General features: G+C 32.9%; 1 protein-coding gene and 2 long non-coding RNA genes across 3 annotated transcripts; all 3 read right to left on the reverse strand.

Moving 5' to 3' along the window:
• Positions 1 to 1,706: 1,706 nt before the first annotated feature.
• Positions 1,707 to 6,557, reverse strand: LOC111025539 (transposon Ty3-G Gag-Pol polyprotein; the record flags this gene model as incomplete). Its single annotated transcript, XM_088124028.1, is given in 5 exon segments — positions 1,707 to 3,165; positions 3,168 to 3,271; positions 3,407 to 4,043; positions 4,476 to 4,737; positions 5,139 to 6,557. Coding segments are annotated over 5 exon segments (3,183 nt in total), but the record flags the coding sequence as incomplete, so codon positions are not given.
• A 4,138-nt stretch (positions 6,558 to 10,695) lies between these two features.
• LOC111025538 (uncharacterized) lies at positions 10,696 to 13,032 on the reverse strand. The gene is made up of 2 exons (XR_015790874.1): positions 11,963 to 13,032; positions 10,696 to 10,941 (listed from the first exon to the last, which is right to left on the reverse strand). It is a non-coding gene; the product is annotated as an uncharacterized LOC111025538 (long non-coding RNA).
• Positions 13,033 to 15,819: 2,787 nt separating this feature from the next.
• LOC111025542 (uncharacterized) lies at positions 15,820 to 17,062 on the reverse strand. The gene is made up of 2 exons (XR_002603552.2): positions 16,791 to 17,062; positions 15,820 to 16,655 (listed from the first exon to the last, which is right to left on the reverse strand). It is a non-coding gene; the product is annotated as an uncharacterized LOC111025542 (long non-coding RNA).
• Between the last annotated feature and the right edge of the window lie 7,927 nt (positions 17,063 to 24,989).

Raw genomic sequence — 24,989 nt, forward strand, 5'->3', positions numbered from 1 at the left:
GTGAAAATACAGAGACTACAAGTGTTTTTTAACCTATAAGTCATTGGTTTTAATTTACTAACTTTTTTTTTTATCTTATTTACATTATCTTTTTAAAAATTAAATTAATTTTACATTGTGTGAAGAAACATTTTCATATAAAATTTAATCCAACACATATTATATTATATGAATATTAAACTATTTTTTTAGTACAAATGTTAAACTATTTACACTATATTTCTTTTGTGAATTATTTTATATACAATGTTATGTCTAATTTCATATTCTTGTTTGTTGCATTTTAAACATATATGAGAATGTACCTTAAACGTGTTAAAAAAAGGGATGACACCCATCTATTATAATATATTTTATATTATAATTATAATTTACAGTCCATTATAAATAAATTAACTATAAAATATATTGTTGAAATAATATAATATAGTACCAGTGTTTTCACTTAAATTTTTACCTCCTACATCATATACCTACCTTATTTAATTTGCCGACTATGATGGGATTGAAAAAGAAAAAATTATAATATATAAATCACAATTTCAAATTTACAGAATTCTTATATTCTTCCTTCTTAGTGGAAAAAAATAAAAAAAACAAATAAATAATAAAAAAACAGTAGAAATGAGTTGCTACAACACTGGCCAACACTGCACACGATGGCTTAGGCGAGGCGACCTTGTCAATTGAGATTCCAATCCCACGCAATTTTCACTTATTTATAGAATTTATCATATGAATGAGGGTTTGTCTTTGTTGAGGTTCATCGATGATTTTGCGAAAGCTGAAATGGTAGCAAAGTGAGTGGAGCAATTGCAACATATAATCTTTGCTAAAAGGATTGTCACATATTAACCTTCATCGAAATTGAGAGAACACCTTGAGAAGATTGTAGCAGAACATAGATCGGTAATTACGTCTGACTCTTATTGAATTGTTGGATGAGGGGCTTTCCATTAGATGAACTCTGCAATCACCGATCCATCTTAAATTTAGAAGCTTCAAGAATTATATAGAAAGGAGAAAGAGAGATAGATAAAACTTTTCAAGTTCCATAATTAATACTTAGATGACGGCTTTGGAGAGAATGAAAGGAAGAAAATACACTTCAAATTCAATACGTAAAGACCTAATTAAATAGATGATAAAACTTTTCATATTCTAACATTTTAAGTGCAAAATTAAGTGAAATAGAATTAAAAAAAAAAAAAAAGAAGAAGAGAAGAGATAAAGAATTATTTGGATCGATTAATTTAAGTAAGAAATTTGGATAAGTGGAGAAAGAATTAATCCAGAGTGAACGAGAAATAAATGTAATGAGAGATTTAAGAGAGAGTTTTTTTTTATTGAGAGAAAATTAATTTGACAAAAGAATGGAACCTAGAAAATTGCAGATAAAAACCCTTCCACCTCAGGAGGACCCCTAACTGTCAATTTCAAAAACCCCAGATCAAATAGCACAATCCCAAGGGAAGATTAGACGTGGATTACATTGATGATCGAAGACCAAGAGGTAAGGAGAACTGGTTCCCTACTCAAGGTTGAAAACTCTACAAGAAGGTCGATCAAACCTAGCTTGAATGTTCCGTGTTTGCAACCTAGATCAAGAATTGCAAAGTTGATGAACCCTTAGTCATCACGATAAAACACTCCAAATTCATTCTGTGAAAATTGATCGTTCTGTTCACAAGATTAAATCCCTGATCTCAAAGGAAGTTAAAAAACTATAGTACCCCCAATTAAATGTGACATAGTTAAATTAAAAAAAAACACCTAAAAATTGATAAATTAAATGCCCACATCATTGTGCTAAAAATATAAAAGGCCTAAAAAAATGAGATAGATAACCATTTTAAAAAAAATAATAATAATAAATAAAAATAAATAATAACTTTGTAAAGTTCCGTCATCTTCTTCTCGTGTCTTCATTTGGCTTCATCTTCGTCTCATATATTCATTTGGCACCATGAATAAAGTTTTGTCTCATCTTTATCCTCTTGATGTCCATTAGTGGAGCTCACTGCTGCTTGGATGTGAGAATCAAATGCTAGCTGTAACTGTTTGGCCCTTGAACGAGTGATTGGTCCTGACGGCAAGGCTAATGCATCTTGGTTCATATCATCTTCTCCCCCTTTTGAAGGATTCGTCCTCGAATCAAAATCATCACCTACATCAAAAGGAGTCAAGTCAGACACATTAAAAGTAGCACTCACGCCATACTTACCTTGGAGGTCAATTTGATAGGCATTGTCATTGATTTGCTTCGACACTTGGAAAGGTCCATCTCCCCTTGGGTTTAACTTAGAATCTCGCTGATGTGGGAATCGCTCCTTTCGAAAGTGAATCCAGACCCAATCTCCCTCTTTGAATACAATAGGCTTTTGGTGTTGATTGACTCTCGATACTACTTTGGTGTTTTTTTCTCAATCCTTTCCTTAACCTCTTTATGTAGCTCCCGAATGGCTGTTGCCTTTTTGTCAGCTTGAAAATTCACAACCTCGTTAGAAGGCAAAGGTAATAAATCAAGCGGTGATAAAGGATTAAATCCATAAACAATCTCAAAAGGAGTACATCTAGTGACACTATGGACAACCCTATTATATGCAAATTCAATGAATGGTAAACAATCCTCCCAAGTTTTGAGGTTTCTATCAATTATAGCCCTAAGCATTGTCACCATTGTTCTATTAACTACCTCAGTTTGTCCATCAGTTTGAGGATGACATGTAGTGGAGTAAACTAATTTAGTGCTTAGTTTTCCCCACAGTATTCTCCAAAAGTGACTTAGAAACTTAACATCTCTATCACTAACAATACTTCTAGGAATGCCATGTAATTTAACAACATCCTTGAAGAACAAGTCAGCCACATGTTTAGCATCATTAGTTTTATTACATGGAATGAAATGTGTCATCTTGCTAAACCTGTCAACTACTACGAATATGCTATCCTTTCCTTTTTTAGATCGTGGTAAGCCAAGTACAAAATCCATTGAAATATCTAACCATGGTCCGTTAGGAGTTGGTAAAGGCAAATAAAATCCACGTGGTTTTGACCTAGACTTCGCTTCCTTGCATGCAATGCATCTCTCACACTCCTTATGTATGTCATGTCTCATTTTAGGCCAATAAAACTGTTCAGTCAACATGTCATATGTTTTTGCTATCCAAAATGCCCCATTAAACCTCCTCCATGAGCTTCTTTAACTAGCAATTCACGAATGGAACAAGTAGAAATGCAAAGTTTATCCTTTCTATACACGAAACCATCAAACAACATAAAATCATTCACCACACGTTTTTGCACAAGAGATTAAACAATAGGTGCAAAATGAGTGTCCTGAGAATACAAGGTCTTAATATGTTCAAAGCCAAGCAATTTAATTTGAAGGGAGTTCAGTAAAACATACCTCCGAGATAGTGCATCGGCTACCACATTTTCCTTACCTTTCTTATACCGTATCATATAGGGAAAAGTTTCTATGAACTCCAACCATTTGGCATGCCTTTTATTTAGCTTTTGTTGGCCCTTCAAATGCTGTAAGCTTTGGTAGTCAGTGTGAATAACAAATTCCTTTGGCCACAAATAGTGCTGCCACGTTTGCAGTGCTCTCACCAAGGCATAAAGCTCTTTGTCATATGTAGAGTACTTCAGAGTTGCACCACTCAACTTTTCGCTAAAGTACATCAATGACCTTTGGTTCTGCATTAAAACAGCTTCAATCACTATTCCACTTGCATCACACTCAATTTCAAACATTAGTTCAAAGTTAGGTAAGACAAGTAAAGGTGCATTACATAATTTATCTTTCAACTCACTGAATGCACAGTCTTGAGCTTTACCCCACTCAAATTTCATATTTTTCTTAATAAGCTCATTAAGTGGTGCAGCTATGGAACTAAAGTCTCTAATGAACCGCCTATAGAAACCAGCTAGTCCATGAAAGCTCCTAATTTCAATAGCATTCTTAGGTGTGGGCCACTCCCTAATGGATTTAACCTTCTCAGTATCAACTTCCATTCCCTGTTTAGATATAACAAATCCTAGGAAGTTTATCCTTTCCATACAAAAATTACACTTTTTAAGATTAGCATAAAGTTTCTCTTTTCGAAGTGCAATCAGAACATACCTAACATGCTGAACATGATCCTCTAGTGTCCTAGAATTTATCAGAATGTCATCAAAATAAACCACAACAAACTCTCCCAAAAAGTCACGCAATACATGGTTCATAAGTCGCATAAAAGTACTAGGTGCATTGGTCAAGCCAAATGGCATAACCAACCATTCATATAATCCATGCTTAGTTTTAAATGCAGTTTTCCATTCATCTCCCACGTTCATCCTAATTTGATGGTACCCATATTTTAAATCAATTTTTGTAAACAGGCTACATCCATATAATTCATCAAGCATGTCATCCAACCTAGGAATAGCGTGTCTATACTTAATGGTAATTTTGTTTATAGCCCTACAATCTCAGCACATTCTCCAAGACCCATCTTTTTTAGGTACCAGCAAGACAAGAACACTACAAGGACTCAAACTTTCTTGTATATACCCTTGGGCAAGCAACTCGTCTACTTGCCTTTGAATCTCTTTAGCCTCTTGTGGATTTGCCCGGTATGCTGGTCGATTTGGAATTTGAGCACCGGGGATGAAGTCAATCTTGTGTTCTATGCCTCGCAAAGGTGGTAGCTCCTTAGGCAACTCCTAGAGAAATACACCTTTGAATTCCTACAAAAGAGACACGAAAACACTAGGCAAAGAGGATTCAAGCTCCTCGGTTAGTAAGTTAGCTTCTTTAAACATAACCATGAGTATGGTTCGTTTTGAAAACATAGCTTTTCTAACCTCACAAGTTCTAGCACTCCAGCTAATTATTTTTTTCTCTTTTTTCTCATTAGGTCGTGATTTATGCCCTTGCTTTTCTCTCAAACTCTCATTTTCTCTCAAGCTCTCTTTTTGTTTTCCTTTCTCTTTTTTGTTTCCTTCATTTGATTTTGCTGAGACCTCGACCTTTCTTTTCTCTAATTTTTCTTGATCAATAAGTACTTCTTTGGGGATAGGGGAACAAGTACAATTTTCTTACCATTGTGTGTGAATGTGTAACGATTAAGAAAACCATCATGATGAACTCTCCTGTCAAACTGCCAAGGCCTACCAAGGAGCATATCACCTGCATGCATCGGTAACACATCACATAGTACCTCGTCCTCATATCTTCCAATGGCAAAAGGAATTTTCACCTGCTTAGTCACCCTGAGTTCACCACAATCATTAAGCCACTGTAGTTTATAAGGTTGTGGGTGGGGTTTAGTATCTAGGCTCAGTCGTGAAACCAAGCTAGAACTTACTACATTCGTACAACTCCCACTATCAATCACTACACTACAGGGTATGGTTTGCACAAGGCAACGTGTATGAAATAAGTTTTCCCTTTGATCCTCCAAGTTATCTTCCCTCATGTGGGTACTGAGAGCCCTCCTAGTGACTAAGGATAAGTATGTAGTATCCTCTACTTCTTCCTCACTCCCTAGGTCATTCATGGACTCATCCCTTTCTTCATCTACCTCACTTGCATCTGTTACTAACTCTCCTTCTCTAAGGATCATAGTTCTCTTATTAGGGCATTCCCGACTTATATGTCCCACCCCATGGCATTTCCAACATTTAAGATCCCGACTCCTACATGTGTGTGTGTCAGTTTTAGGTTTGGGTTTGGATGAAGTTTCCCCCTTATCTTTAGGTTTTTCACTACCCACTTTAAATTTAGAGTCAGTTGATTTGCCATCCTTTTTCCAAGACGAAGTTGAGTTTGAAAAAGGTTTCTTAGTAGCGTACCTCGACTTACGCCTTTGAATTTGCTTTTCAATTTTCACCGAAAAGTGCACCAACTCCTCCATATCCTCATACATCTGCAAATCAACACGATAGGCCACTTCTATGTTTAACCCATTTATAAATCGTGCCATGGTGTTCTCCTCATTCTCATCAATGTCTACTCTTTCCATCAATGTTTCCATCTTTTTATAATATTCTTCAACACTCTTGTTTCCTTGGCGAAGAGCTTGAAGCTTCTGTGCACAATCTCTCAAGAAGTGTGGTGGTATGAACCGCCTCCTCATAAGCTCCTTCAGTTCCAACCAAGTTTCCACTCAACCTTCTTGTCGTCTCCTTCTCCTAGAACACACCTTATCCCATCAAGTCTGTGCATAACTCTTAAAATGCGTAACAGAGATAGTTACCTTTTTCTCTTCTGTGAGGTTGTTGCCATAAAATATATGCTCAGCTTTTTGTTCCCATTCTAAATAATCTTCCGAGTTGGAAGTGCCATGGAACTTGGGAAATTTAACCTTAATGTTCCCAAAGCCCCGATCTACATGGTTGTCTTCTCTCCTCCCTTGTTGCCTTCTATTCTGGAAACCTCCTCTTCCTCTCACTCCTCGGCGTTCTCCTCTTCTAGGTACTGCAACCTCCGGCTCCTCATCTTCATCTTCTTGCCCTAAGTCTTCTTCCTCCTCCAAAACTTCTTCAGGCTGCCTTCTTCCTTGAGGTCAATCCCTGCTTGAAGTCTTTACTCCATCCTATCTAACCTCTCATTGATCATGGTCTCCACATTTTGCATGACTCTCGCAAGGAGTTGTTCTTGTGGTTCCATCCCTTCTACATCTCTATTAGTAGGTCTATCTCCTAAGTTTGACATTGCTGCAAAAGAGAAAACAATTAAAGAAAAATGGACCTCACAATTCACTCCCTCACGTGTTCACTCAATTGATGTGGTTCGCTCGTGTTTACTTTCAAAATGATGCTCTCTCACAAGGATACAATCTCTCTCAAGTACATGGTGATGATCTAAGAGTTTGCAACCAAGAAGCTAATGAAGCAAACAAGTAACAATTCAAATAGGAATGATTGTAAAGTGTCAAACTCAAGTAAGAAACAAGTAGAACCCACGAAATAAGAAAACTAAGAATCAAGAACCTAATATTCAAGATCCAACAAACTAGAATAGAAAACAATGAAAATAAGATATATGGAATTAATAATCAAAGACTCAAAATCCAAAGAATTATGCAAGAGGAACAAAAAGAGCAAACAACTAAACAAGAATATTAAGGTAAAATTAACAAAGAAACAATGAAAATTTAAGAAGCAACAGAACTCACAAATTCTCCCCCACTAAAAGAAATTGGCCAAGATAAAGCTTGAATGATTTGTAGAGCTTTATTTTGCAAATTAACTGGGAAACTTAAAATGGTCAACGACTTAATTCCATGGAGTTGCTTCATCTACCTCAATAATATCCCTTCACCAAAAATCACTGCAAAAACCAATTCATCTCATTCAAACAAATTTGACCACCCTGCTTCAATTAATGATCAACTGCTTGTTTGACACATCCTTTGTCAATATCCATCATGAATTTATCAAAAACAAAGAACAAAACAATTCTCTTCCTTAATTATAAATTAACCTGCATGCTCCAATAATAAAATTAAGCTGTTTGCTTAATTTAATTTTCAGCTGCTTCAATTCACAATTAATGTCTTCGATTTTCACAACCAAATCTGCCGCTCCTTGCACAGATTGAACCCCTTTTGTTTTTTGTTTTTTTTTGTCTTCAATTCAAATTCAACCGACAACACTTCTCCCGCATTAAGTAGCCGCCGCAGAAACTCAAACCACTGTCATCGCACTGGATTTTTTCCCCTTTTCTCTGATACCACGCTGAGGTCACAATATTTTTCTTTTTTTTCCACAAATTACAGAACCAATAAATAATTAATTTCTATTTGTGCTAGAATCAACCAGAAAAAGGAAACAATAATATAAAAATCAAAGACACAGGTATACCAATCTAGAGCCTAAGCTCTGATATCAAATGATATGGAACCCTAGAAAATTGCAGATAAAAACTCTTCCACCTAAGGAGGACCCCTAACTGTCAATTTCAAAAACCCCAGATCAAATAGCACAATCCCAAGGGAAGATTAGACGAGGATTACCTTGATGATCGAAGACCAAGTAAGGAGAACTGGTTCCTACTCAAGGTTGAACACTCCAGGTTGATCAAACCTAGCTTGAATGTTCCGTATTTGCAACCTAGATCAATAATTGCAAAGTTTATAAACCCTTAGTCATCACGATAAAACACTCCAAATTCATTATGTGAAAATTGATCGTTCTGTTTACAAGATTAAATCCCTAATCTCAAAGGAAGTTAAAAGACTATACTACCCCCAATTAGATGTGACATAGTTAAATTAAAAAAAAAACACCTAAAAATTGATAAATTAAATGCCCACATCATTGTGCTAAAAATATAAAAGGCCTAAAAAATGAGATAGATAACCATTTAAAAAAATAATAATAAAAAAATAAATAATAACTTTGTAAAGTTCCGTCATCTTCTTCTCGTGTCTTCATTTGGCTTCATCTTCGTCTCGTATATTCATTTGGCACCATGAATAAAGTTTTGTCCCATCTTTATCCTCTTGATGTCCATTAGTGGAGCTCACTACTACTTGGATGTGAGAATCAAATGCTAGCTGTAACTGTTTGGCCCTTGAACGAGTCAAGACTAATGCATCTTGGTTCATATAAGATGGAATTTGTAAAAAAGTATTTTGGAAGAACAAAAAAATGTGGGAAGTGGCGGAGTTGAAGGGAGAGAAGAAAAAAGAGTACGAGAGAAAAAATTGCCTCTAAATAGTGGGATCATTTAAATAAAAATGACAAAATAAATAGAGACAGTTTCTTCTACATAGCCACATTTATAAGTATAGATATAGATTGGCAAAGAAAGAATGATAGGCCGATTTGAGCAGTTTCCATTTTCGCCTTCTATCTCCCAAAATGAAACAAAAAATGTGGTACTGTTTTTAAGAGATTCATTTTCTTCTAGTCCAATATCAAACATTCAGTTAGATAATAAGTACATTATCCACTGAACTGAACTATATTTGAATTGACTCGCTAAAAGGTTTAACGACGGAAAATGATTTATCTTAGAAAATGATTTGAAATAAATATAGATTAAATATATTTGTTTATATGTTAGTTTACTCATACAATACTTTAATCTTAATTTATCAATTAAAAATTAAAATATTCACAAAAGATTAAAATCATTTTCTTCCGTGAGATAAATTCATTTGAAATACGCTGAAACTAGAAATTCCTCAAAATTATGAGATACCCAAAGACCAAAAAGATATAAATAACAGTTGGAACAAAATGCTTTTCGCATGATAGATGTTAGAAATACTTGGATCAAGTTGGTCCACCAAAGAAAATGATCATAAATTATCTCATCATCGACTAAAAATTAATCTCCAATACTAAAAAAGAAGTGTTTGTAAAAATTCAGTAATAGCTGCTTACAATAAAGTTTGAAAAGAAAGATTTCGAGTTCCTATCACCAAATCACCCATTTTTAGAGACTTCCTTCACTCCACAACTTTGCTCATAAAAGGAAGCCCACATTACGCCCATAAGGTACAACCTGTGAAAAAAAATGGCAAAAGCTAAATAGAGGAGACTATTGAAAATCAAAAAGTTGAATCACCAATCAGACTACATCAGTCGAACAGGAAAAAAATTTCTTTACCTTGATTCTGCCCCAATTTTGATTCCGCAAGAACCTTCATTGCAGTGGGAGATGGAGAATGCGAAATTGCAATTAGTCCATTGGGCAATTGCCTCATCGTTTCCTTATCACTGGATCTTTCTCCTCAGCCTTGGAGATGGTGTTAGATTATCCACGACTCTTCGTTTGCGTCTCGTTTGAAACTGCTTCTTCCTCCTCTTCCACTAGCCTCACAATACAACTACAGAAACAATCAAATGGAGGAAAAATCAGGAAGTTGGGATCTAAAATTCATTCTGGACTTTTCAATTGTGATGAAATGATGATGGTGGTTCTCAATGATTATCTTTTTCTTTTTTTTTTGATAACCACGAGTCGGAGCTTTGCTCCCCTATACCCAAAGACACTTGTGCCCGTCCCAAGGTCCGAACTCGGTAGACATCAAAGTTTTTTGTATTAAGTTCAACAGAAGATTCAAACCTGAGACCTCTAAGCCAGTATGACCAAGAGACTCCAAGCCCTTGTCAATTGAACTACCCTTTGGGAACGATGTGGTTCTCAATGATTATCAAGAACAAAAATGGGGAAATGAGTTGAAATATAGAAAAGTGAGCACCCGCTTACCAAATTTTAGAAAATGACTTTCCCCGCCTGATTTTGGCTTGGACAACATAGCACTTTTTCATAAATGCTATAATGAGAGGTTATATAGATAAAGAAATTTGTTGTAGTGTGCAAAGCCCTCCAACATAGGATTGTCAAGAAATACTAAAGTTTTATTTTTATTTTATTATTTTTTAATGGGAAACAATACTTTCATTGAGAATAATGAAAAAGATACAAGAGCTTGTACATAGCCTAACGTGAGATTTAAACCTTTGTCTCCATAGTCTAAAGTCTTTTTTCGTTGTCCCAATGTCACCGGATCAACCCAGGGTAGTTGATGTTCTGGTGGTCTTGATTGAATGTTGACTGTACATGTTTGAAATTAATCCAAAACAATAATAGAATGTTTCATTCTGCAATTCTTCATGACTCAACATAAGTTTCATTCTCTATTCTAGTTTTGTGGGAACCCAAGGAACGTTTTAGAGCACAAGTAGTTTGTATGGCTATATAATTATATTATCAATATAAACTAAATGAATAAGAAGATAAAGAGATTACGATAATGCTCTCCCCCATTTGTCTCAATTAGGAAAAAGCCACAGAAAAATGGTTTATTTGAGACAACTTCAAGGAAGCAACAAAATGTATTATAGAAGCTAGAAAGTTAACATTCAATCAAAGTTGATCTAATCAAAGTTGTATGACAAGTTGCTCTATTTCCTCACTCCTCAGGTCAGAAACTGAAATTATGAAAACAAAGTTAAGATATCAATAATAAAGTTCTGCAAACTGCATTGCCAAGCTAGACAAAAAAAATTCTATCAAACAAGAAGTTAGAACTCGAAGGATTAAAAAAGGACAGCGAATGTTAACGAAGGGGAAAGAGAAAGAGGGAGAAGTTCCAGTACTTTAAGATACTAAAACTGATGAATAATCAAAGGTTAAACAACAGCTAGTTAAGTAGTATTCCTAAAGCCATGCATTTCAGTTTCAACTACTTGCTGCAATTTATTTATTTCATACTTGAATCTTCATCATGTAAGGTAGTTGGATCTTTTCTTCTATTTATGTCTAAACTAAAATATTATGTTAATATCTTCTGAGATCTGCTTCCTATGGATGTTACTCAAGGACAAACTTCGCCTTTATACATAGAAGAAGCCTGGCTGAAGCCTGAAATTTAATGTAAACATGTTGGAACTTTTTTCTTCCGTAAATAATTCTATTAAACACCTAGAAGAGAATAAGAATCACCCTAAAGCACTACATCATACCAATGACGAAGCAACTGCAAACACTTGTAAGTTTGGCAGGTGGAGCTCGTATTTGCAAATCTTGTTTTAACGCTGTTGACCCTATCATGGATCATGGATAAATGTTCGATAACTATAGTTTGGAAGCCAAAATGATCTCCTATGACTGTGAACTTTAGAGGACATTTAACTCTTATCTGCCTCACATCTTCTCTACTTCTATTTTGATGGTATATTCTTTATAAAATGCATTTCCTACATATTGTCACCTCTCTGTCTCAGCTAGGTCATGATGTTGACCTAAACCTACTTTCGGACAAGGGTTTGAATTCATGAACATACTTCTTGGAATCCTCTAAACCCTCGGTCCTGACATCGAATTCCTTTGAAGGAATTCTGACAAGATTTGGGTTGAAAGAAGAACACTTGGAAGAAACAGAGATGATAACTTCCTTGTGGAATTGGAGTTTTCAATTGACTGTAATAAGGGTGTACACGGGTTGCAAACCTTTATTTTCTTTTTGAAGACGAGAGAGACTGACGGCAGGCGAACGGAGAACGGCGAACAGCGAACGACGGACCGGCGGACGGCGGACGAGCCTGAGAAGTGAGATCGTGGGAGACAGATGAGATGAAGGGGGCGGCGGCCAACCCTAATTTCTAAAAGGCCTATTCGGTACGGTTCGGTACGGTTCGAGATAACCTATTCCGACCGAACCGGGTGATACAGACATTATATTTTGTATTTTATTTATGTTTATGAAAGCAGAAATTCCCGGCTGGCTACAGATACGAATACGGCCAATTCAATTATTTCTATTTTTCGTTTGTGATAATTATAAAAAAAAATTATACTCTAAAAAAAATATATATATATTTATATCTATATCTATACTATATTAAAAAGGTAGGAGGTAGGAAAAACATTTTTAGACACTTTTGCCTTTTACTAAATTTATAAATTTACAAATTATGTCATTAATATATTATTACAAATATTAAATTAATTATTAATTATTAATTATCAATACTATAAATGCATGGAATATAAAAGATTAGAATGCAAAAAGTTTTCCAACAACATAAAATTAATTTTTTCTTTAATTAAAATTCATACTAGAATTTCAAGAGTTTTAGAATTTGAAAAGCTTTTGTAACGTTTTATACTCTACTACTATAAAAATAGGTTTTCTTCTACATGTTTTTCACAAGTTTCAATATTTTTTTATTCTGAGTTCCTTGAAACATCTCTCAAAGATGATTCAATCTTAAAAACATCTCGAGATATTTGTGACATATTAATCAAGTTGCAAGAGAGGCATATGTTGAATCTACATATCTCGAATACTAGGTTTGTAACATTACCATTCCACAATTTTACAAAGTTGAATAATAGTATATGTCAAGCAATCTGAGCATATTTATTCTAAAAGATGAGTGTATAGTAAGTACTTGGATTTTTTTTGTTACTATTGTTATTTTTCTAATTAGTGTGTTTTTTATTTGGAATGTTTCTTTTTTTAGCAATTTTATTTAGTTTAGGATTTGAACTTTTTTTTTTGTTACTAATGTTTTTTATTGTTTAGTGTGTTTTTTTTTATTTGGAATGTTTTTTTTAGCAATTTTATTTAGAATATTTGTTTAAAATATAGATAATTACAAGCTCATGTTCTTATTGTTGAAAAAAAAACAATCATAGAAGCCAGTATATAAAAAAATGTTTAATTAATAAATTAATTATAAACAATAATTTGTATAGAATCGTAAAAGGTGGAATATAAAACTTTTGGTCATTTTATTTTCTAATATTATAATTTGAAGAATTTTTCTTTAATAATTTTAATTATAATATAAAATTAAATCAATAAAATAATTTATTTTTAGTTAAAAAATTCAACATATACAACAAAATGTCAGCCCTAAACAAATATTTAATAAACAAACAAAATATTAAAAAAATAAAATAAAGGACCCATATTAGGTTGAAATAATTTAAAAATAAAAGCACCAAATTTTATTTTTCTCAAATTAATTTTCTCTTTCTAATAAACTCTCTCTCTTAAAGGTTAGAATGTAAAGAGTTAGAACATGGACGAGTTTGTCTCTTTATTTCTATGTTAAAAAGTTATGACTTATTTTGAATTATAATTAATAAGGAATTTCAAAGTTTCGTAACTTTTTATTTTCTACAACTATATAAAGAGTTTTTTTTAAACTCTTTCTCCCAACTATTTCTTCATCAAAACTTGAGTTTCTTTTCTCTTTCGGTATGTTAATTTTCTCCTTTAGTCAATGTCTTGTGTTTTCTTATATTTAGTTAGATTGTTTGATTGAATATTCAACTTTTTTAGTTATTTTTTTTGCCAAACGACTCAATGAACCGGAAAAAGGAAATGGAAAATGAGTGATAAGATCGAATCACCTTGGACGGATCCACTTTGGGATGACACTTGATAACCACGAGGACTCTCTTAATGACCTCCTCCTTCGTAAGGTGATCATCGTGTAATGAAAATAGTCGGAGCAATCCATCAGAACATGGCTGCGGTCGGCATTCCTGGCGAGCTAGGGCAAAGAATTGGATCGAAACTCGAACATGGCAAAGAACAGCTGCCCTGAACGCATTTCTATCTCTCACTATTTTTTTGTTTTTTGTCATTTTATTTTTAAATGACTCAAATAAGAAATTGAAACAAAGTTTTATTTACTTTTATGCATGGTTATGTTTAGGGAAAAAAAGATGAAAAATCCATGAATATGTGATCTTTTTAGAAATTCTTTTTTTAAGAAATCGCAGAGTAATACTTTTAGAGACATTGTTTTATGAGATAAACATTGAAAATACGAAAAAACTTGGTGAAGTAAACATTTAGAGATAAAAAAAAACCAAATTAGATTATAAATTTTAACTATTTAATTAAATTTTATATTTTTAAACATTGAAATAAAAACTATAAAATTTCACGTGCACTACACGTGTTTCTTACTAGTATTTTAAAATTTATTCTTCCGTAGTGGGAATTGATGACCATTTCATAGGTAATGTTTTAATAAATAATTAAATAAATATAGTAACTAATCAATGCTTTTATTCTTGTTTAATTTTCATGGTTCTTCTTTCAATTTTTCGACCTATATTATTTTTTTAGGGTTTAGAGTCTACGATTTAGAATTTAGAGTTCAGGATTTTATATATTTATAAAAAATATATGAATATGAGTAACTTGGTAATCTTCATTTTCTAGCAGTCTCATTTCTTGTTTTTTGAGAAACATACTTGTTTGGTAATCGATCCTGTTTTTTATATCTAAAATTTAAGAAACATTTCGAGAAAATGGCAAAACTTTGTAAACAACAAAAAGTAGTTTCATTCTTCCCATTTTCGTTTTTTTATTCCCTATCAAGCAGCGGTTTTAGCCTAAATATTATATCTTGTACCCTGTTGTTTAAAATTGAGCTTCAGCGTACTGGTGCAAGTATATGACCAAATTTCACAACCTCCACTACTACGAAGTTAGATTCTCATATTAAGCAAATCATTATTTATTTTTCCTTTTTATATTTTTGTAAACATAAATATATTTTCTATTTTTTAAATTTAAAATTTTTTGAAATTTTTATCTTTATTTAAGATTATTATATTTTGAACTAAAAAAAAGATATATTTTTAAATAAAAAATATTTTAAAATTTTAGTCTTTATTTAAAGCTAATAATTTATTAAAAAAATTTATATTGTAAATTATCTTTTTCTTAATGTATTATATTATTCGAGTATATGCTATACCTTTTTATACTATATCTACTAAATTTCATTTTAACTAAAAATAAAAATAAACCAACTTGAGTTAAAGATATATGTAGCCGTTCAAGGAGTCGTGGATTCTAATCCCCACTCTTACAAACTGTTATATTTAAAACGTATTCCTATTTAAAACGTATAGATCTAGAAAAAAAATTAGAAACTAGAAATAAGAAATGAGATCGAAATGGAAAACAATAAATAAGAATGTTACGAAATGAGTCGGTTAAGTTTCCTTTTATGGAAGAGAAATGGACTCATACCATAATCAACTCTATTATTTTAAAATTGTAAACCAGTTTCTATATTGTTACATATCAATATATCATTAAATTTACTTTAACATATCTGCTTAAGTTTTTGAGTTGATTGATCATTTAATCATATAAATTAACATCCTATCAGAGTCGGAGGTGTTGTGTTTCCTATTTATTATTTATTTCTACTTACTGGGTCTTGTGCAATTTTCCAATCTCAAAAGTGATTGGAGTGTTAGATAAACATATATGATTAAATTTATCTTACCCCGACAACTTACCATAAAATTGTAAAAGAAACTCAGAATTCATACGACATAGTACATATAGAGTAACATTAGAGATTCAAACATACATTAATTTCAACACATTACATAACTAAAACTGAGAGTAACGATACATGAGCTAGCGCTTTTATTATTGCAGGACTCGCAAGTTCAAGTTGAAGTAGAGACGGGAAACCATATAAAATCAGTGAGCGGCATAATATGGCAGATGGGGAAGGTTCCTGGTATGGTATTGAGCACTTTAAACGAGGGATGTTTTGGGTTCCATTCCGATGTATCCATGCAGCAAACAGCCAGAGCTTGAACCCGATCTCCATTTTCCCCTTCCACTTTAAAAGAATGTGGGAGATGATGGTTCCAATTTATAGGCAAGTAAAGCATTGTCAGCTTGGTTCAAGTTCCATTGGTTGAGGCTGTATATCCTTAATGGAAGCTGGTTTTTTCTGAAAGAATGTGGGAGATGATCGTTCCATTTTATAGGCAAGTAAAGCATTGTCAGTGCTTGGTTCAAGCTCGGCTCTATATCCTTAATGGAAGCTGGTTTTTTCTGAAAGAATGTGGGAGATGATCGTTCCATTTTATAGGAAAGTAAAGCATTGTCAGTGCTTGGTTCAAGCTCTATTGGGTTAGGTTCTATAGCTTTAATGAGAGCTAGTTTTTTCTGAAAGAATGTGGGAGATGATCGTTTCATTTTATAGACAAGTAAAGCATTGTCAGTACTTGGTTCAAGCTTCTTAATGAAATACTTTTCACCTCCAAGAAAATGTGGCTTTAAATTAGGCAATGACTCATCTTCCATCACATTTTTGTACCAATGATCTTTCAATTCTTTTCTGGACTCTATGGTACTCGCAAACTAAAATATGGAATCACAAAAAAGAAAAAAAAGGGTTAGAGAATTGCATAATATTTGCGTAATTAAACTTGACAAAAATGATAATTTCACATATATAAAAAAATTCAGATGAGGAAATTGGGAAAGGTTGGTTACCATGACCAAGAGAAGCAAGAAGATCATGAGAGTGATGCACAGAGGGAGCTTCATATCGAACGAAAATAAAGTGAGTTTTGTTTCGTGTTTGATGGATGAATTTGGTGGGCGCATATTCTTAATCCAATTTACCCAGACATATATATAGGCTTAAGCAGCTAGTGTGATAGTAGTAATTTAGTAGTGAAGCTGAAACCATGCATGAATATTGGATAACCTTGAACAGACTAATGGAGGTATCTGTAAAGACAAACATTGGAATCCGTTGAAGATAAACATGGTCTGTTTGCAAAGAAACAAATTATGTTTGGAAAGTGAAATTTAAATTAAAACAAAGAGCAGATAAATTGAAGAGAGTAAACGATGTGTACACTTGTGCACGCATTGGAATCCATGTGTCGAGCGACCTGCCAAGTATTGATGGTGTGGCGTATGTATACTGTGATGTATCCATGTGGCAACCTGCTACCACCTCGATCTGGTCGTCGGCCGGTGAGTTTTGTCACTTTACATTTTTGAAAATAAAACAAAATTAATATTTCCCCATTTGTGGTACTGAGGCTGTGGCTGGTGGATGTATATTGTGATTCGACCTCGTTCATCGGTCAACTACTGGGTGGATAAATATGTAGATGCAGGATGAAGTTTTGTCTTGGCATGCCTTTTTTTGTTTTAAATTTTATTTTATAAACATTATCAGTTCCAATCAGCTTAGTTTGTTCTTTTTCTAAATTAATGGAATTACTATTATATTATAACGAAGAAGAACGAAGAGGCAAGAAGAAGAATGAAGAAGAAAAATACAGGTGGGTGGGGTGCTGCAAAGTAAGGAATGAGAACGTCGAGACAAGAAAAACAAAACAAACTCACAAGAGAAGGAATGAGTGGAGAGAAAAAAATCCATTAAATAACAAACTGAAATGTGGGTATTGATAATTTTAGTGAAAGTTTATTTTGGATATTTCCATTGGGTTAATTTGATGATAGACGTTATGAATTTGCATTCCTTTGTTGTTCTATCGTTGGGAGAGGAGCCTTGATTTTTAGCTTAGATTATGCGTTTCTATTTTCCCTCTTTCTAGTTTCTACAACGATTTATTTATGTTAGATTTTGAAGCATTCTTGAGTGATGCTTATACTATGTTTTTATGATGTAAATTATAGGAAAGTTGTTAGTTTCACAAAATATTTTATGTTTGGTGGGTTAACCTTACTCTATGAGACTAGAACAAATTCGAATGTTGGTTTTTTAAATTTGTCTTGTTTCATGTAAATTTTTGTTAGACCTTTAACATAACATATTTCAAGGGATTGTTTAATGAAGTGGATCTATACTTATTATTGATTAACTTGCAAGTTTCAAATATCGATTATAGTTATTTTGCACCCGTTTTTTTTTAATGCTATTCTCTGTTTAATATTTATAAAAAAAAATCAATTATCTATCAAAATAATAAAATCTTAAAGCTTAATTTAGAATTTGGAAATAAATATTAATGCTCAATTTAGAATTTTGACTCTCAATATTTTGAAATCAACTTTGGTGTTAGTCATTGTGTACTTTTTTATATTTTAGAATCCTATGTTGAGAAGATCTCTCTTTAAAAGAAAAAACAATCACAATAAACATTGGATTGAAATAGTAATTTTTGGTATTTTCTATTAAAATTATTTGTGTTCAATAATGAAGAGAGGATCAATATGGACGATGATTGGGTCCGTTCATTAGTTTGCTAAAAAGAGTTAGTCTATAATATTTTGAAACAAAACTAACCTGTGTTTATGCAAAGAGTTGCATAACACAATTCACGAATCTAACTCGAACCCGGTCTCTAGCTCGACCTGAACTTTGGAGTGAACCTGCACAAGAGGGCAAACTCTCCGACGCTCAAGTCAGTATAAGTCGGACTCGATATTAAGTTTGAGGTGAGATTCGATACCTGAGCGTGAAATGAGGCCTTCTATTTATTGGTGGTGGGTCCGACAGCACTCACAACCATCGGTTATCCCTATTTTTTGTCATGTCGAACCTGTCAGGTTTGAGAAGATCGAACCCGTTCAGGTCGAACCCCGGCCTTTTACACAGCCTTGTATATAGACAAATTTGGTCTCCTCGGCAGGTTCGAGGTGGACCTCGAATATTCTTTTATTTCTAAACACCACTGAGCGTCCTCCACGTGTCCACAATATTTTCTTCCCCAAACAACCTGTTTAGTGCATAGCGCCTTAATAATCTCTAAAAGCATATCGTCATAGCAAAGCAAAAACTACTTATGCTTTAAATTTTATTTGTAAATAAGCTCGGGAGAATATTAGACCACAAGCGAAGAAGTTTGTGCAAAAAATAAGCAAAGAAAATTTCCCGTTATTTCTATCTTTCACAATTATGTTAATGTTTTAGAGTTTGATACTTTTTCTTTGGGTGGGTCATAGAATTTTATTTGAACTCTCATTTTGAACCTAATCATGGTTCTTTTTTTGACTTATTAATCTTTGCGAGTGAGAAATTTAAGGGAGCTAGAAGAATATATATAATGTGGTCTTATTTCCAAGTTCCACTTTTCATTTAAGTGCTTAAAATATCAGATTTTAAAAGATTGTTTGCTTAAAGATTGATTCAACTACAGGTCTTTTTTTGGACTTCTTTGATAATTCTAGGGTGGGCCAGAACGTCGAGGGTCATTTAAAGCTACTGGACCCAAATAGCTCAGAGCTTTTAAGAGGCTTATGTAGCTCCAGGGGTTGGGTTAAGTACTCCACGATCGCTCTTAGAGTATGTTGAATTTCATTTTTGCCTAAAAAACACCCTTAGGCTCTTAGTTTTAATTTAAATGCTTTGTGATTTCTAGAGTGGATCCTTTAAAATTACTTGTTGGACCCAATCAAATACGCATGAGATTTTAAGACGCATAGGTAACTTTGGGGGTGGGGTGTTACGATTACGACATTAAGCTTGCTTAGTAGCACTTAGAAGTAAATTTTGACCACCACAACTCGCTTGGCGACTATTAGCCAACATTTTTTTTTTTTTTTGCAATTTTCCAGGTTTTGTAGGTGTGGTAAAGTCTTAAATGACGTTTGTTACCTCACGAATATTTTTCTTTCGAAAATCTCTTTCCTATTTTTGTAATTATTTTTTGTTTGTTTATGTTTTAGAAACTTTTATATTATTCGTTTCATTATTTCAGGTTTGTAGTTGTGTAATCTTGAATCCTCATTTTGAAAAAATGTAGACGTAGAAGAAGATCGGAAGGCTTCCAGGATTACTTATTTCATTTTCCATGTATTTTGAAACTATGTAGATCGTAACGAATAACATATAATTTTTTTTTCATGTGTAAAGATATCTGCAGTGTAATGAATTGACTTGTATAGTATTGTGTATGTGTTAAATGATACTATTAATAATATTAGGTTCCAATATCATTGAACTATATATGGTACTACAAAAATAAAAAGATATAAAAAAATGTCATGTATGCTGACGCGATTTTAACTTTGGAAAAAGAGTTGGGAAAGATTGAGATTTGCCGACGTATTTTAAAGCACGGGCATATCTTACTTTTGCGAATGCTTTTTGAAGTGTTGGCATAGCCCACGTCTGCCGACGCTTTCTCAAAAGCGTCGGCAAAACATATTGCGACGAACCTACAACGACATTTTTGTCGATAAATTTTGTTTGGTCGGCAGCATCTTTTACCGTCGCTTTTTGAGTGGCGTCAAGAAAACCCAAATCTATTGTAGTATTCAATTACATTTATTATTATATTTTTGGGTAAATTATACAAACCACCCCTAAAGTATGATGGTTCTTACAATTTCACCCTTAAACTTTTAATTGTAGCAATTTCTCCCTTAAACTTGTATAAGTATAAAAATTAAACCATCAACCTTTTATAGGTGGAAAAATTTGTACTCGTAAACTTGTAATTATAAAAATTTAACCCATAAACTTTCGTAATAGAAAAAAATTCACACCTAAACTTTCCATTTAAAAAATGAAATCCTAAAAATAAAATCTATTTTAACCATCTCTCCCTTTTTCCTCCCCTCATGGTCTCACTTTCTCTCTCTGATTCTCCGTTTGTACACGGGCGAAAAAGTTTTCAAAGCAATTCCTTTCATTTCAATTTTTCACGTTTTCACGGTTGTTCCAAAGTTGTATATAATTAAAGCACCAATAATCGTGTACTCTTTATTTCTCGTTCTATAAATTCCTGAGAAACTCAATTAATTTGATCCCAAAAAGTTGTGTTTAATCTTAAATTTTTCTTCTCAATTTTATCAGCATCCAAAGAGCTGGCTAGGCTTGATTATCGTAGAAATTCGAAACCTATGGAGCCGAAAATGGCTGCACCAAGACAAAGGGTGTGGGTGTGCCACTGAAGAAAGTGAATATGTTAAAAACCACAACGAAGAAGTAGTGGTGCTGGAAGTTGAAATTCAAAATCAGTAAGCCATAAAAGTTTTAAGGGTGAAAATGCAACAATCATCATACTATTTTTGCAATTTGCCCGATATTTTTGAATGTATTCTTTCCTAGTGGGAATTGATGACCATTTTATAGGTAATGTTTTAATAAATAATTAAATAAATATAGTAACTAATCAATGCACTTATTCTTGCTTAATTTTCATGGTTCTTCTTCCAATTTTTCGACGTATATTATTTTTTTAGGGTTTAGGGTCTACGACTTAGGATTTAGAGTTCAGGGTTTTATATATTTATAAAAAATATATAAATAGGAGTAACTTGGTAATATTCAATTTCTAGTAGTCCCATTTCTTGTTTTTGAGAAACATACACGTTTGGTAACCGATCCTGTTTTTTATATCTAAAATTTAAGAAACATTTCCAGAAAATGGTAAAATTTTGGAAACGACAAAAAGTAGTTTCATTCTTCCAATTTTCGTTTGTTTTTCCTATCAAGCAGCGGCTTTAGCTTAAATATTATATCTTGTACCCTGTTGTTTAAAATTGAGCTTCAGCTTACTGGTGCAAGTATATGCCCAAATTTCTCAACCTCCACTACTACGAAGTTAGATTCTCAGCAAATCGTTGTTTATTTTTCCTTTTTATATTTTCGTAAACAGAAATATATTTTTTATTTTTAAAATTTAAAATTTTTTGAAATTTTTTTCTTTATTTAAGGTTATTATATTTTGAACTAAAAAAAATATCTATTTTTAAATGAAAAATATTTTAAAATTTTAGTCTTTATTTAAAGCTAATAATTTATTAAAAAAATTTATATTGTAAATTATCTTTTTCTTAATGTATTATATTATTCGAGTATATGCTATACCTTTTTATTTTAACTAAAAATAAAAATAAACCAACTTGAGTTAAAAATATATGTAGCCGTTCAAGAGGTGGTGGATTCGAATCCACACCCTCACATACTGTTATATTTTAAAAAAATAGTTATCAAACATTATTTTTTTTGTCTATTTTTTTCAATAGAAATGGTTATCAAACCTATTCCTGTTTCTAGATTTTAAAAAAATATATAGAAAAAAGAAACAGTAAATGAGATCGGAATCGAAAACAGTAAACAAGAATGTTACGAAACGAGTCCAAGTTTCCTTTTTATGGGAGTGAAATGGACATCACACCATAATCAACACTATTATTTCAAAATTTTAAACTAGTTTTCTATATTATTACATATCAATATATCATTAAATTTACTTTAACATATCCGCTTAAGTTTTTGAGTTGATTGATCATTAAATCATATAAATTAACATCCTATCAGAGTCGGTGGTGTTGTGTTTCCTATTTATTATTTCTTTCCACTTACTGGGTCTTGTGCAATTTTCCAATCCCAAAAGTGATGGGAGTGTTAGATAAACATATATGATTAAATTTATCTTAACCCGACAACTTACCATAAAATTATAAAAGAAACTCAAAATTCATACGACATAGTACATATAGTGTAACATTACAGATTCAAACATACATTAATTTCAATACATTACATAACTAAAACTAAGAGTAACGATACATGAGCTAGAGCTTGAGGTAGCGCTTTTATTATTGGAGGAATCGAAAGTTCAAGTTGAAGTAAGATGGGAAACCATATAAAATCAGTGAGCGGCATAATATGGCAGATGAGGAAAGGTTCCTGGTATGGTATTGAGCAGTTTAAACGAGGGATGTTTTGGGTTCCATTCCAATGTATCCATACGGCAAATGGCCAGAGCTTGGACCCGATCTCCATTTTCGCCTTCCACTTTAAAAGAAGGTGGGAGATGATCATTCCATTTTATATACAAGTAAAACGTTGTCAGTGCTTGGTTCAAGCTCTATTGGTTGAGGCTTGATAGCTTTAATGAAAGCCGGTTTTTTCTGAAAGAATGTGGGAGATGATCGTTCCATTTTATAGACAAGTAAAGCATTGTCAGTGTTTGGTTCAAGCTCTATTGTTTGAGGCTCTATAGCTTTAATAGAAGCTGGTTTTTTCTGAAAGAATGTGGGAGATGATCGTTCCATTTTATAGGCAAGTAAAGCATTGTCCGTGCTTGGTTCAAGCTCCAATTATTGAGGTTCTATATCATTAATGAAAGCTGGTTTTTCCTAAAGAAGGTGGGAGATGATCGTTCTATTTTATAGACAAGTAAAGCATTGTCAGTGCTTGGTTCAAGCTTTATTGGTTGAGGCTCTATAACTTTAATGAAAGCCTGTTTTTTCTGAAAGAATGTGGGAGATGATCATTTCATTTTATAGGCAAGTAAACATTGTCAGTGCTTGGTTCAAACTTCTTAATGAAAAGCTTTTCACCTCCAAGAAAAAGTGGCTTTAAATTAGGCAATGACTCATCTTCCATCACATTTTTGTACCAATGATCTTTCAATTCTTTTCTGGACTCTGTGGTACTCGCAAACTAAAACATCCGATCACAAAGAAGAACAAAAAGGGTTAGAGAATTGCATAATATTTGAGTAATTAAACTTGACAGAAATGATAATTTCACATATATAAAAAATTTTAGATGAGGAAATTGGGAAAGGTTGGTTACCATGACCAAGAGAAGCGAGAAGAACATGAGTGTGATGCAGCGAGGGAGCTTCATATTGAACGAAAACAAAGTAAGTTTTGTTTCTTGTTTGATTGATGAATTTGGTGGGAACATATTCTTAATCCAATTTAAGGGATAAATTCTTAACAACAGTCTTCTCTATACACAACTCAATAAAGATTTACTACTCATTCACCAAACATAACTTAAACAAAAAAACATGGGTACTTATAAACAACAACATTCTTTTACATAACACAATAGACAATAAAGATTCAATTCTAATTAATCAAACATAACTCAAACAAAAAAATGTCAAAATTTTAGCAGGACCTCTGCTAAAATATCATAAAACCGCACATGCTAACTCATCAACCTCATGAGGATTACATCGAATTTGTAGTTGCAACCCATGTATTCTCCTCATATATGCCAATTGTTGAATGAGATATTCCCTGCGCAAAGCAAAAGACTCTCTCGTGGACAAGTCTCTTACATACAGCTGAACATAAACATAATGAGGCATCAAAAGATAAAACTAAGTATCAAAATTAATCAAAATAGGAAAACAATTTTCCAACAACAAACAAAAAGTCCATTCATTTGCTACAAGTACAGCTACTCTAATGGTTGTTACTTTTGCAAGAGCCAACTCTCCGTCAAGTGTTTTCCTTTCTTCTTGGAGGAGACAGAAATAAATCTCAACTATTTTGGTAATGCTCCAAGAATTCACTACTACAATTAGGGCAGGGTATTTGCTTGCGGGTAGAGTAGAGATTAAAATATTGGATCTTTGATCAAAGAGATGTTATCCAACAATAGTATGATAAATAACCTACAGGAAGTACCAAAACCAAGTTCATTTCAAAGGAAATAAGTGATGAGTACCCTCCTTTAAACCCATGAAAATGTTGATTGCCACGTAAGCCATGAACATGGTGACCAAGTTTATTTCAACTAAATCCAATTAAATGTACCAATTAGCCAGACTTGGAAAGTCAAACCGAAAAAGTACACGAATTTTTTTTCAATTAACACGTAAAACAACCACTAAAGTACTTCCCACCAACATCAAGAATTATTAAAGTAGCCACATAAAACAAGACAACCAGTATAACATACACATGACATGGGTAAAAGCAATTAAAAGTAGAAATTAAAAATAGAAATTAAGT

Source organism: Momordica charantia (genome assembly GCF_013281855.1).
Source record: "Momordica charantia cultivar OHB3-1 chromosome 5 unlocalized genomic scaffold, Mcharantia_2.0 BLBB01000005.1, whole genome shotgun sequence".
NCBI lineage: Eukaryota > Viridiplantae > Streptophyta > Magnoliopsida > Cucurbitales > Cucurbitaceae > Momordica > Momordica charantia.